Source organism: Petaurus breviceps, unplaced genomic scaffold, assembly GCF_028583685.1.
Source record: "Petaurus breviceps papuanus isolate PSGF00001 unplaced genomic scaffold, PetGlider_PUasm1.0 91133, whole genome shotgun sequence".
NCBI lineage: Eukaryota > Metazoa > Chordata > Mammalia > Diprotodontia > Petauridae > Petaurus > Petaurus breviceps.
In genome coordinates this window covers 43,948,695-43,964,176 of record NW_027187419.1, presented here as the reverse complement: position 1 = coordinate 43,964,176, position 15,482 = coordinate 43,948,695, and the positions used below count along the sequence as shown (strand labels likewise).

The following is a 15,482-nucleotide window of genomic DNA, read 5'->3' as shown; positions in this document are numbered from 1 at the left end:
TGTGTGTGTGTGTGTGTGTGTGTGTGTGTGTGTGTGTGTGTGTGTGTGTGTGAAGGAGAGAGGGAGGAAGGAGCAGGAGAGGGACAGCTAGGTAGCACAGTGGAGAGAGCCTGAAGTCAGGAAATACCAAGGTAAAATCCAGCTTCAGTCACTTCCTAGATGCATGACTCTGGGCAAGTCACTTAACTTTGGTCTGCCTCACTTTCCTCAAATCTGTAAAACAGGGATACGAATAGCATCTTCTTCCCAGGATTGTTGTAAGGATCAAATGAGATAATGATTGTGCTTGGCACACAGGGACACTATATAAATGCTAGATTGATGATGATGATGATGATGATGGCATACATGTGTCTTCCCAATGGAATATAAACTCCTTGCAGGAAGAGATGGTTTCATTTTTTGTTTTGTATCTCTAGCACCCAGCACAGTGCCTGGTACCTAGCTGGGCCTTAAAATGGTCATTGACTGACTGATTAGGTCAGATCATTTGGGGGGCTGTCATGACAAAATATGGCCATTGGCATTCAAGTTGGACTAAATGCCCTTGAGATTCTCTGCAACTATGAAATACTATGATTCTGTGGCATTCAGGTACACACTCCCTCCCTAAACCTCTCAGTTACTTTATTTGTCAAATAAGGAGGTTGGACTAAATGATCTCCAACACAAAAAGAAACATCAGAGCACTCATGAAACTAAGATAAAGACAAGTTGTTCTTCACAGGTGATGAGAGGAAGGTCCCTCCTTTGATGAAATCACATATCTGACCCATGCTTTCTGCTCCCCCAAATCCCTGCCAAGGATTGTATGAATATACACCATGGACCGAATGCTTAGTCCTCAGGTTGCTGAACTGTAATAACAAACAGAACTAATGTGTCAGACTGATGGTCTGACTGATTGCCTGAATGAGTCCCTTTTCAAGCTTCCACCCCATCGTCAAAGCAAAGACAGTCTTTAATAAGGCATTTGTACTGACAAGATCTCCCTTTAGGGAGAAGAGGTCTGTAGATGCATTTCCACCAAAGTCAATATCTGATCATGATTTCAGGCTTTCTTTCGAAAGCACCGGCCTGGGAAGGATATGGTGCCAAGGTGGAGTTTGTGTTGAAAGCAGCTCCACTTACTTTGAAAGGGGTTATACAAAATTAAGTTGCCCAGTATAACAATCAAGTCATAAAAGGGCAGGTCTAAGGAAGCAACCTAATTGGAAAAAGAAAGTCCAGCCCAGGCAATTAGTGAACACCACCCACACAGTTTGGATAGACCTAACCTGGCCTTTTTCCTACACTGAAGGGGGGGGAGGGGAGGGACACAACAACAATCAAACCATTTTCTAAATCAAACATTCGTGAGTGGTAATAATTAGGAGATAACTATCCTCTTCAGCAGCTTCAGGCACTCGACCTCTGGCCCCCTGCCTCTCAGCACACCTGAAACTGCAATTATCTCACCCCCACCACCCCACACCCAGTACTGCATATTCAAATGAACTTTTGTTGACATTCAGTCAACGTCCCCCCTCCCCCACTCCTGATGGCCAACAATCATTACTTGTGCCGATTTAACCCCCCAGGGTCAGGAGTGGCCTCCACATTGAATGTGGGCTGGGTCACACACCTCTCCCATGCTCTCAGGAAAAACACCTGGCAAGCACATCTACTTCTTCCATTAGACATTCTTGTTCTAATGCCAGATTGAAGTCAAACTTCTTTTTGCATACAAAGAACTTGGCTTTTTGTGACCTTATCAAAGTGATTGTTATGAAATCTTCCAAAGAGACCTGGGACTGGACTAGATAATCTCTCAAATTATTTTACTCCCCATTTTTAGGCATATGATTTAGGATATTGCATTTGTTTGTGGTTTAGAGGCATTTATCTTATCTCTTCCTCATCCCCCACACCCTCTCCCTTGGACCTCTAGGATGACAGGTTTAGGACAAGGGGGCCCTTTTAATCTCTCATTTCAGTATCATCCCCAAAATGTTCTGCTTCACTGGGTGTAATTGTTGAGTGATTCTTCAAAGCCAAAGAACAAATTCAAATTCTCTAGAGTCAGCAACCCTCCTCCTTCAGCACCATCATGTATTGGCAATAGAGATATTCTTTGCTGAAGTTAAGATTTCCCACTAGTCTGGATCAAAAGCATGGAAGAAAATTCAAATGAATAAGGCTGGTGGGTTGGTAGTGGTCATTCATTATGCTTGTAGAGTTCTTAGTCAAAGGGAAAGCAAGATCCCTGGAAGTCCAAAGAGTTAGCATTGGCTTGTCTCTTTGGGCCTTGAAAAGCTCAGAAAATTTTCCTTCCAAGGGTCACCCCTGTGTTGAAGACACAGAAGTACCTCCCAATTTCGATTCTCTAACTTAATCCTCTTCCTGGTACTTAGATTCTAATTCCATGTTCTAGATCCAGAATTTCTGGATCCTGGAAGGATAGGTCAGTTGTCAGAAATTGTTATACCGTTTCTCTAAATGTTCTTGCCATCCTATTCAGTGAATTGTGAGGGGCTGACAGTCCCATCTGGATCCTCTGAACAATGCCGCACTTGCAATCTATTGCAACATTCTGTGGATATTTCTGGAGCAAAATCCAAGAGCAATAAAATGAGTCTAATATCTAACATACAAGGTGAAATTTACTCAACCACTATGGTTTACCAATGATGACCAGTAAAAACTAGTTAGAGATACTATCTCTGTTTTGGCAAACTGGCAACTCAGCCCTGGGCAGCGGTATGAGTAACTGAGAACCAAGCACTAATCTTTTTCCAGTTCCAATTAGGGCAGTAGCCTCTGAGATAATTTTATTACCCAATTATACTTTTTTTTTTGCACTAATGAGATTAAAGTAGGTGAGGCAAAATTTTTAAGAATTTGTTCTCCAAGTGGTCCAAAATTCTCTAGGTGTGAATATGCCTCAGTGTGTTAATCTGAGCTCTTGAAATGTCCTTTTCAGGTAATTTCAGGCATTCCAATGAAGAGGAGGAAGAAATTAAAAGGAGAGTCTAGGTAGGGGTCTTACAAAGAAGGGCAGGGGTGCCAGAAAGAAGGACATGGGGCTCAGATTCAAAGTAAGAAGGAAGGAAACAAACATTTATTAAGCACCTACTATGTAATAGGCACTGTGCTTCTGTGAAGTCAGAGGGATAAACTTTCCTCGTATTCACTCCCATTCTTCCCTAGCAATAATAGTGAACATTTCTATAGCACTTTAGCAAACATTTATATAAGTCTTACTATGTGCCAGGCACTCTGCTAAGCAATTTATGATTAGTATCTCCTTGGATCCTCAAAACAATCCAGGGAGATAAGTGCTATAATTATCCCCATTTTGCAGATGAGGGAAATAGAGGCTAAGTGGCTTGCCCAGGGTCACACAAGCTAGTAAGTGTCTGAGGCTGAATTTGAACTCAGGTCTCCCTGACTCCAGGCTGGTCCCTATGTGGTAACTTAATTTACTTGAGTGATTTCTTGTTCTACATGAGGCTCTACCTCATAAGTGATTTCCCGAGATTGCTAAATAACCATCAAAAGGAAGAGGGTCTGAGGATCAAAAACTTGAACTAATAGAGAAAGTCAGACTATGTCCTCTATGAGTGAAAACAATGAGCTCAGGAGATGACTTGACTACTGGTTATGCAATTGTCAATACTGAAAGAAAAGGGACATAATAACACTATGCAGAAGCTGGGGGCACAGTGGATAGAGGGCTGGACCCGCAGACAAGAAGACCTGAGTTCAAATTCAACCTCAGACATGTGCTACCTGTGTGACCCTGGACAAGTCACTAACCTCTTTTTCCCTAGTTTCCTCATCTGTAAAATGGGGTTAATAACAGCACCTACCTCCCAGTGTTGCTGTGAGGACCAAATGAGATCACTGTAAAGTGGTTAGAACAGTGCCTGGCATAAAATAAGTGCTATATAAATGTTAGCTATTATTATTATTATTAGCTAACATTTATATAGTGTTTTAAGGTTTGCAAAGCGCCTTACAAATATTATCTCCTTTTTGTCCTCACAACAACTTTAGGAGGCATGTTCTATTATTATTTTCTCCTTACAGATGAGGAAACTGAGGTAGACAGAGGTTAAGTGACATGCCCTGGGTCACCAACTACTAAGTATGTGAGGTAGGATTTGAACTCAAGTCTTCCTGACTCCAAACCCAGTGCCCTATCCATTGGGCCACCTAGGGTTAACCTTAATCCTGGATATATTTGGCTTCAAGACCTGCAGAAGATAATGAGAGAGATACTGTAGCAATGAAGAGAGAGAGAAATCAATATGACTCAGGCACGTCAAACCTATGGGATGAAAGGAGCATGGGGGAATGATGGAACACTCAGTTGGGAGTAAAGTAAGAGATTTGAGTTCTGATACTGCTTCTTGTCATTAATTTGCTGTGTAACCATGGCAAAACATCTGGCTTTTGGGGATCGCATTATTTCATTTGTAAAATGAAAGAACTGGATATAGGGAGAATATAGGTCAGAAATAATCAGAGAGTCAAGTACCAATCATTTCCTGCCCCACCTCCCCCTATACTGTCCCTGATAAGAGTCCAAACCTACTTGCCCTCTAGATGGCCAAGGACAGGCAAGAGTTGAAAAGGTTCCTCACTCCAGGGACAACCTGGTTCTGCTACCCTGATTCAAATGTCAGGGGCACCTGAAGACAGCCCTACCAAACCTCCCACACTGTTGATCTTAAACAAGCTACCATTAGTCACTCTGGTCTCCTCCCTGTCCCCATGCCCGGTACAGTCTCACCCTTGGGAACACGCATGGCATGTTCACCTTCCCACCCCTTTCCCCTTTATTTATCCAGATCCTACCCATCCTTCAAAGCCCAGGTTACATGACCCCTCCAGGAAGTATTCCCTCACTACCCCAGCTCACTTTGGTCTCTCCCTTCTCTGCAGTACAATTTAACACTTAATTATATATTTATACATATACAATTATACATTGTCCTGTATTGTTCACTAATCATTTCCTGTGTCTTGTTTCTCCAATTAGACTGAAAGTTCTGAGACAGAAACCATCTAAAGTTATAAAGCTAGATATATTTTGACCAGATTTCACTTGGACAGGGAACTGTGAGTGAGGGAGCTTTCTTCTATGGATGTAAAATAGCAACTCCTCCAAGATTTAGAGAGATGCCTGGGATCATTGAAGGATTAGGTGACTTGCCCAGGGTGACAGAGTCAGTATATGTCAAAGAGAGGACCTGAACCCAGCTCTTCCTGATTCTCAGGTCTTCCTGGATCTTTCCCACTATTTACTATGCTATGCTGCTTCTTAAAGTATTATGTAAATGTGAGTTATTATAATAGTCCTTTATCACAGGGATTATAGAACAGAATAAGAACTCAATAAATACTTGTTGATTGATTTATTAAAAGGACATGTGTTTGCGTTTTTATCCACGTCTCATTTTGTTTATGCTTCATCAGCCTTCTCAGGTTCCAGCGGCCCAAAGAACATCCAGCTATTTGTACAATGGCCTAAAGGGAAACAAACACTGCCCTTGCTGGGGAGGAAAGCTAGAAGCCAGTACCTTTTGGGTGGTTTTAATTCTGTTTAAATCCTGTTCCTTCACCTACTCCCTGCCCATAGAGAAAGGCTGCCTTTGAAGACAATGAGATTGGAGAGGCTCTGTAAGGATCCACTATCCCAGTCACCCCAGCCTGAAATTCTATTTATGGCATTCCTCTTGGTTATAGAATGATTGAGATGTCATGTGGAGATGACATTGTTAATAGAAGAAAGAAGTGACACTCTACCTTTCTCTTTGCTCAAGGCTACCCTTATATTAAATAACATTGGCAGCAGAGGCAATGTGATGGAAAGGGGCTGGATCAGAAATTAGAAGTAGATTTGAATCCTGTCTCTCCTATGTGATCTCAGCAAGTCACTTACTCTACAGAATAAAGAGTCTCAGTTTCTTCATATGTGCAAGTTGGAGATTAGACTGAATGATCTCAAAAGTTCCATCCAGTTATAAATCCTATGACTTTACCCATCTCCAGAGGTAAGACTTCCAGAAGTCCAAGCCAACCACATTTTGGAGAATTTCCATTTCAAAGCTGGAATGGACTTTGGAGATCATCCTGTACACTCCATCCTCATCTCACAACTGATGAAACTAAACCAGAAGCAGAATGATTTCCCCAACATCACAAAGTTTGCTAGTATTTCCAACCATTAAAAAAAACATGAAATGACATGAAATTTTTTTTTACCATTTTCTTCCATTTCATCCTGCGATTTTGATACCAAGTCTTTACTTGGAGTTGAGTGAGTCCCAGAGACTGGGCAAGGTCCAACCTAGAAGGCAAAAGACACAGAGGCATAATGAGACAATGGGAAAAAGGAAGGCAGGCAGTAACGGGGTCCTCCAGGGTTCAATCCAGCCCTTCTCTCCCACATAAGCCAACACTAGCCTCAAAACATTTCCTATGGATGAGAATCCCTAGATCAAAGCTTCTTAACCTTGTTTATGTCATGGACCCCTTTGGAAGTCTGGTGATACTTATGGTCTCTTCACAATAATGTTTTTAAAGACATAAAATAAAATAGGATAATGGAGCCCCATTACTTAGGGGTCATCAAGTAGAGGCTGGATGACCATTTGCCAGGAATGTTATAATGGAACTTCTTTTCAGTTAGTTGGTGGCTGACATAAGTTAGTTCCCTTTTAACTCTACAAGTACATGATTCTCTTATTGCCCTACACTTCTCTCTCAGATTTGTAGTCTTGTACTCTCCTCTAACACCAAGTCCATTCATCTTGTTATTGGTTCCTTTCTCTGCTATTTAATACTTATGGGACCTTTGACAAGTCACTTTACAACCTCTGAGACTCAGCTTTGTCATAACGGGACCACTAAGGGGAAGTTCCTTGAAGCTCAAACTCTGACACTCCATAATTCAATGATTGTGCATTTCTCTATAACTTCTTTACTGGAAAAATTAAACATCTCTTTTATTAGTTCTATCCCCTTTGGCTGACCAACCCTGCTCCTCTGAATCCAAGCCATAACTGAAATCTCCGAAATTAAAATGGGTATTTTGAATTCAGAGCCAATCTTTCTTAAGTCTCCATTCCAGTTCACCAATTCCTATGGCAGGGTTGCTAAAAGGCATAAAGTTTTACTGAAGGTGATACAAAGATTGAAGCCTAACAAATTCCTAATGCCAAACAACTCGGCCCTTTCCTCCTACATAGGACAATTTTGTCCTTAACACCAATTCACCAAAGATTCTTGGACCTAATATGCAATCCCTCTGGACTTCTAGGCCCTCTCGTCTCCCTGAAATCAGGTCCCTTCCACAACCTTCTTCAGTGCTCTTTGTGACTCAGGCCATTTGAGGTTATTGGGTACATTAGTCAATGGAGCCTTCAGTTCACAGGCCTGCTACTGGTTACCAAACTGCATTAGCTCACTTGGGAAATATGCATCTTTGATTCATTCCTGTCTAAAGAAACATGCTTCTCCCTACCTGCCACCGTTACAACTTCTCTCTTCCTTGCACATTTACCTAAATGAGATTTCCTAGGAAACCGGGGAAACAAACAGTGTGGAAGAGGGAGAGAGCTCAGGGAGGAGCGATTGCTCATAGCCTCAGTCACGTACAGAGGTGAGGAACATCCATAATGGCAGATTAAGGCAGCAACTTCAGGTCCCTGCCAGATGGTGTCCACCTCCCCAGGCAAAAGAGCCAATCCTGTGCAGGTCTCTGGAACACCTGAGAGATGCCTGGGCAGGTATCTGAGGCCCCAGGAAGGGTTTTTAGGAGCTATGGAAAAGCTTCTCTGACTTTTTTTTAATTGCCTTGAAATTAGTAGTTGGTTTTAGCTGTTCATCTCAAAGTCTTTTAGACACATCATACAATGAAATAATATTGCCCATTTCACTTACCTGCAAAGTAGTTGGCTCTTAATGCCATGTCAAGGATTGGGGTCACAGGGACAGACAATGAAGATCTACGGTTAATCCCCAATTTCCTTTTAGTAAATGATTTCAGTCTCCTCTCCTGCTAACCTTTGATTCAAGCAACTATGGGAGAGCTTAATAGATACTTTTGCATTTTACTGCCTTTCTCTGTGATAGAATGAGAAGTGCACTGGATTTGGATTCAGAAAACCTTGGGTCAAATCCTAGTCCTGCTTCTTACCACTTTCAGTACTATGGTCAATTGTTTAACTTCTCCTGACCTAAGTTTTCTCACCTATAAAATGAAGGAGTTCAGCTACATGATTAGAAGATTCCTCCCAATCCTAAAACTCTTATGATTCCTCTAGACCAGGGGTTCTTCACTCCTTGGCAGTTGGATGAAGGCTATAGACCCCCCACTGCCAGAATAATGTTTGTAAGTGTGCAAATAAATTACACAAGATTACAAAGGAAAATAATCCTACTGAAATAATCACCAAAACAGTAAATAAAACAAGTTCAGGTTAAGAACCCTTGCTCTAGACCCTGGTAATTCAGCGGTGAAACATAGCATGGAAAGAAAAGAAACAAGGACTTTGAGAATTCCCTAAAAGATTTACATATTTTCTCAGAAATCTTCTTTATATCTTCCTCTTGTTCTCCAGGTGGTTAAACCTCATTAAACAGTCAGGACATTTAAGTACAGACAGTGGATGTGGTTTATCCAAGCCAAGATTGCCTCCCACAGGATGGCACAAAAGACCCTGGCCACCAATCCCAGGACCTGCTCAGATTCCAACCAGTGGCCTTTCCCATCTCACTAAGACAACTGCCATCTTCTTAGTATTCCTAACCTTCCAGTTCACTCTATTCCCTGAATGACCCCAAAATAGGGTCAGACAAGAAAATATTATCAAAGCCTAATTAGCCTAACAGCAGCCTGGATAGCTGGTTACTCTACTGAGGCAGCCACACACACTGGGAAACAGCTGAGGGGACTGTGCGGAGGCTGTGGCAAGAACAGATCTTAGTAACAGTCCTTTTGGTTCTCTGTAATCACCTTGACTGGTATCATGTCACCAAGCAGTGAGCTATGGAATATAATCCTACCACTGGCCCAGAGACTCACAGAACTTTAGAACTGGAAGGAATCTTAGAGGTCATCTCCTCTAATTTCCATCATTTAGCAAAAGACATTTAGCTAGCCCTAGTAGCTACTTCACTGAGGGTGCCAGAAACTACAAAGTATTTTTTTAGAAAAGGATTCTCTCCTCCAAATAGAATATTATTAATTGATTTATAACAAATAATATTATTAATTACTAACTACCCACACAAAGATTTCTGGGAAACTCTTCCTCCACCTTAAATCCATAGAGCTGTCCTCTCCCTCTCCCATGAGCTTACCTGTCTGGTGTGGATAGATATTTCTGCTTCTGAAACTTTTTCTCTAATCCCATGAGCTGCAGCTCTGTAAAGATGGTCCGGCTCCGACGGGGTTTTTTCAACCTGGGAGTTGGCTGTTCAGTCTCAGACTCACTGCTGGCTGGGGCCTCGCTGGCTGGAGCATCAGAGGCAGCCTCTGTAGTTGGGCGACATGACAAAGCCTGGGCAATGCGAGGGGTGGCAGGGACCAGATGGGAAATAACAGGAGGCTGTCGGGTGATCACAGAGAGAAGAGGGTATGCCCGAAGAGAAGGGGAGCCTAGGAGACAAAATGAAAAGGCAGAAGAAGCAGGGTCACCAAAAGGATCATGAGGACAAGAAGGGACAATTTTCCTGATAACTATAAAATGGGTAGATTTATGAGTAAGTTGGATTTATACCAGGAAAATAAAGTTGGTTCAAATTTAGAAAAACTAGATGCAGAAAAAGCTTTTAACAAAATGCAACACATATTTACATTAAAAATATTAAACAGTCTAAGACTAAATTGATCTTTCCTTTTATCTGCAGTAGAGAAACACTAGACTTTTCCAATAAGAACCAGGGTCAAAAGGATGTCCATCAGTTGATGTGGTTCTAGAAATCTTCAGCTAGATAAGGAAACTAAAAAAATGAACATAGGCAAAGAAACAAAATGATCCTTTTTTTGCAGATGACAGAGGGCTTACTTAAGAAAATTCCAAAGATTCAAGTAAAAGAAAGCCAATTGAAATAATAACTCCAGTAATGAAGCAGCATAGTTTTGTTGCTAACATACAGAAACAGAAATGCCATTCAAAATGACCATTGAATGTGTAAAATCTTGGAGGTTCACATACCAAGACACACAGAAATTATATGAACACAGCTACAAAACATGCTTTAAATAAAAATTTAGATAACTAGAGGGAGAGTAATTGCTTATGGCCAGGCCTTGTTAATATAACAATAATAACAACAGTACCTAAAATTTCCAACAGATTTAGTCCCATACCACAGTATTATTTTGTAGAACTAGACAAAACAAGTTTAGAGGAACAAAAGTCCATGGATTTTGGAAATAATGAAAATGGGAAGACTATTCTCAAAGGCTAATTTGGCAATTGGGAATAGGAAGGAAAAAGAAATGTACTTTGGGCTCTGCAACGTCTTGTCCTATTATTTATTTATTTATTTTAAAGCAATTGGGGTTAAGTAACTTGCTCCAGGTTACACAGCCAGTTATTTCTGGGTGTGGTGCTAAGTATCTGAGCCCGGATTTGATCCCCAGGTCATCCTGACTCTGGGGCCGGTGCTCGTACTTGCTGAGCCACCGGGCAGCCTCCTATTTTATTTTTTGCCCTATTTAATTGTATTTCTCTTAGGCCTTGGGGTAGAACTGCACAGAAATATGTATTCTGAGACTAATATCCAAACTTGGCCCAAGGCCTAGGAATATTAAAAAAAAAAACTATTAGTGGGGCAGCTAGGTGGCAGAGTAGATAGAGTACTGGTCCTGGAGCCAGGAGGACCTGAGTTCAAATCTGACCTCAGACACTTGACACATACTAGCTGTGTGACCCTGGGCAAATCACTTAACCCCAACAACCTTGCATAGATATATAGATATATGTGTATCTTTCTATCTATATATGTATATATATATAGAGATATATAAACACATATACAGATATGTTTGTGTGGTGAGAGATATTTATTTGCAAGCTCCTTTATTAGAGTTCTGCATATACTATGAAGGATAGTTTTTAGTTAGTTTAAATAAGATTCTGTGCCCAGGAATTGTCACTGTGAAAAATAGTGACTTACTTGGACCCTAAGACTTGGTATCATTCTCCTGTAAATGTTAAATTTTAACATTATCTTTTACTGAAAAATAGTAATCATGATCATACACTTTAGGTATCTCAGTTTAAATGAACATATGTTTTTAGTTGTCAAAAGAAAAATAAACACAGAAATGAATAAACTAGAATGAATGGATTTAAAAAAATTTTTTTTTGCTTTTTTGGAGGGGGGAAGGTAGGGCAATTGGGGTCAAGTGACTTGCCCACAGTCACATGGCTAGTTTTGGGGTTAAGTTTTGGGCTAGTGTTAAGTGTCTGAGGCCGTATTTGAACTCAGGTCCTCCAGACTCCAGGGCTGGTGCTCTATTCATTGCACCACCTAGCCACCCCATGAATGGATTTTATAATAATTATTTTCACAGAATCACAGAACCTCAGAATTAGAAGGAATCTCAGAAACCATTCTAGTCTGACCCCTACCTGAAGAGAAGTTTTTTTCTACAACATCCCTAGCAAGTAGTTATCCAGTCTTTGCTCCAGAGACAGGGAAATCTATTATTTTCCTAAGGCTCTAATTGCTAAGTGCTTCCCTACACTCCTGACCTTAAATTTGTCCTATCCAGTCTCATCTCATTATTAGATTTGTTCAAATGTTCTAGCCTGTTGAGATCTTTTGGGATCCCGATTCTGTTATTCAACATTTTAGTCACTTCTCCTACCTTTGTGCCATGCCATCTGAAAATTGGGTAAGAATGTTACACAGGTCTTTAGGTCACTGGACAAAATATAAAAAAATTAGAGGGTCAAGCATATATCCATTAGGCACTCCATTAAAGTTCACTCTCCATGATCCCATTTGGGGTTTTCTCAGCAAAGATACTTGAGTGATTTGACATTTCTTTCTCCATTTCATTTTACATATGTGGAGACTCAGGCAAACAGGGTTAATTTTAGTGACTTGCCCAGGGTCACACAGTTAGCATCTGAGGACAGATTTGAACTCATGAAGATGAGTCTTTCTGACTCCATGTCTGGCAGTCTATCCACTGCGCCACCTAGCGGCCTTCATTGGAAACATGTTTCCAAGGCAGCATTGAGCCATGAATGACTACTCTCTGGGTCTGTCCATTCAACCAATTTTGAATACTACACCTATATACACTATCATCACATCTCATCATTTAAGTACTAGAATACATGAAAAACTGTCAAAGGTTTTGTTAAAATCTGGGTAAACTATATCTACAGCATTCTTTTAGTTTACCATCTAGAAAGTTTCTTTAGAAAAGGAAATAAAGTTAGTCTGACATGACCTGTTCTTAACGAAGCCATCCTGGCTCTGTAATCACTGCCTCCTTTTCCAGATGCTCATTTACCATCCCTTTAATAACATTTTAGATTTTTGCCAAGAATTAAGGTCAAAATCACCAGCTTATATAGTTTGCTAGTATAGTTTTTCCATCCTCTTCTTTTTTTTTTAAGTCAGGTCAAAATTTGCTCTTCTCTAATCTTGTTATACCTCTTCCATTATACACTATTTCCCCGAAGTCATTAACAATGACTCAGAAATCTCACCTTTCAATTTCTCCAGAACTCTGGAATAAACAGTTCATTTGGACCTGATGTATTGAACTAATCAAGGGCAGCTATTTGACCTCCTATCCAAGTTAAGTAGTGAGATAATTAATATTTACTCCTTGTTAGCCATTCTTGCTCTGTTATTTACAATTAAAAGATCACTGTCCTTGGTAAAGGAAATGAAGTAAAATAATGTATAATTAGCTACACTTTTTCTCCATTATCCTTTATCCAGAACTTATCTACTTTGACCTGTGGTCACACTTTGGTATTGATCTTTGGTATTGATCTCTTGTCAATTGTCTTTGGTTCCATCTTTTGTAAATGTCTTTAAAATCTAAATTTATTTTTAAAAAGTATATCTATATCAATCTCTTCCAACAACCCCACCTTTTCTTCTGTATCAAAAAGAAATATTACTTCTTATGTCTTCAGAATGTCATTTTTGAGAGTTTCTATGCCCTCTTGTGCTATTAGTTCTACAGCATCTTATTCCATAGGGTGCTACCTATTCTTTCTCTAAACCCACTAAATGTGATTTCCCAAAATCTAGGGTACATGTCAGACTATGACTAGCTTTACTCTTCTCTATCATAAATTTTAAGGTAGTATGGCCATTTCATTGGACATTAGCATCTCCATTTTAGAGAAAAGAAGTCTGGGCCTCTGAGAGGTTATATGTCTTGCACAATATGTCTAAGAAGTCATAAGAAGTGAGTTTAAGCATTGTACAGTAGAAGTACAGTAGAATGTAAGCTCCTTGAATACAAGGGCTAATTTCCATTCTTTCATTATAGGCCCAGAAGCTAACATATTGCCTCATACACAATAGGTATTTGATAAAAATTTTCTGGGTTACATTAAATTGCTCTTTCCATTTTACCAAATCATCAGATACAAATTTCATAGACCAATAAGAATATTTTCAGGCTTTATTACTTTAAAAAAATTCTAAACATTTTTATTTGAAGTTTTGAGTTCCAAATTCTATCCCTCCATCCCTTCCCTCCCCCTTCCTGAGATGGTAAGCAATCAAATATAGGTTATACATGTGTAATTATGTAAAACATTTCCATGTTAGTTATTTTGTACAAGAAGACTTTAATAAAAGAAAAAAATGAAAGAAAGTAAAAAATAGCATGTTTTATTCTTTATTCAATCAATGTAAATTCTTTCTCTGGGGGAAGAGAGTATGCTTCATCATTAGTAGTTTGGGATTGTCTTAGATGATTATATTGCTAAGAATAGTTTAATCATTCACAATTCTGATTTGTTTGCTGTTATTGTGTGTACTGTTCTAGTTTTGTTTACTTCATTATGCCTCAGTTTGTGTAAGTCTTTCCAGGTTTTTCTCAAATCATCCTGCTTGTCATTTCTTTTAGCACATTCCAATCATTCCACCCAATCCAATTCATTCCAACCAAACCATAGCTTGGTTAACCATTACCCAAATGATGGGCATTCCTTTGACTTCCATTTCTTAGCCACCACAAAAAAAAAGTTGCTATAAATATTTTTGTACTAGGTTCTTTTCCCTTTTTTTGGCTGTCAGCCCTTTGGGCAAAGTTCCAAATTGCTCTCCAGAATGGCTGAATCAGTTCACAACTCCACCAACAGTGTCCCAGTTTTCCCATATCCCCTCCAACATCCATCATTTTCCTTTTTTGTCATCTTAGTCACTCTGATAGGTGTGAAGTGGTATCACTGAGTTGTTTTAATTTGCATTTCTCTGATCAATAGTGATTTGGAGCATCTTGTCATATGACTATAGATAGCTTTGATTTCTTTGTCTGAAAACTACCTGTTCATATCCTTTAACCATCTATTAATTGGGGAATGATTTGTATTTTTATAAATTTGACTCAGTTCTCTATATATTTGAGATAGGAAGCCTTTATCAGAGATACTTATTACACCAATTTCCCCCAGTTTTCTGCTTTCCTTACAATTTTTGGTTGCATTGGTTTTGTTTGTGCAAAACCTTTTTAATTTTATATAATCAAAATTATCTATTTTACATTTTGTAATGCTCTCTATATCTTTATTGGTCCTAAATTCTTCCCTCTTCCACAAATCTGTCAGATAAAGTATTCCTTGCTCTCTCAATTTGCTTATGGTCCATATTGAGATAATCATATAATTTCTGTTGGTTTTGTTATTGATATAGTCAATTATGCTGATAGCTTTCCTAATAATGAACTAGCCCTGAATAAATCTCACCTGGTCATAAAGTGTGATACTTGTGATATATTGCTATAATATCTTTGCTAGTATTTTATTTAAATTTTGGGGTCAATATGAATTAGAGAAATTGTTGCATACTTTTCAGTTTTGGCTCTTCATGGTTTGGATATCAGAACCATAATTGTGTCATAAAAGGAATTTTATAGGACTCTGTCTTTGCCCACTATTTCCAAATAGTTTATATAGTATTGGGATCAACTGTTCTTTAAATGTTTGATAGAATTCACTTGTGAATCCATCTGGTCCTGGGATTTTTGCTTAGGAAATTCATTGATGGTTTGTTCAATTTCTTTCTCTGTTTGGGTTATTTAAGTATTTTATCTCTTCTGTTAATCTGTGTAATTTATATTTTTTTTAACTCTTCATACATTTCATTTAGATTATCAAATTTATTGGCATATAATTGGGTAAAATAGCTCCTAACAATTGTCTTAATTATCTCTTTATTGGTGATGAGTTCACCCCTTTTATTTTAGATACCAGTACTTTGGTTTTCTTCTTTCC

The 15,482-nt window shown here is 39.2% G+C and overlaps 1 protein-coding gene across 1 annotated transcript in view; it reads right to left on the bottom strand.

Moving 5' to 3' along the window:
- BARX2 (BARX homeobox 2) overlaps nucleotides 1-15,482 on the bottom strand; it is an 80,252-nt gene that overhangs the window by 5,903 nt on the left and 58,867 nt on the right. The window contains exons 2-3 of the mRNA XM_069079879.1: nucleotides 9,355-9,652; nucleotides 6,253-6,337 (exon numbers count right to left, since the gene is read on the bottom strand). Coding sequence (XP_068935980.1) covers nucleotides 6,253-6,337; nucleotides 9,355-9,652 — 383 coding nt within the window. The remainder of the gene's footprint in view (nucleotides 1-6,252; nucleotides 6,338-9,354; nucleotides 9,653-15,482) is intronic.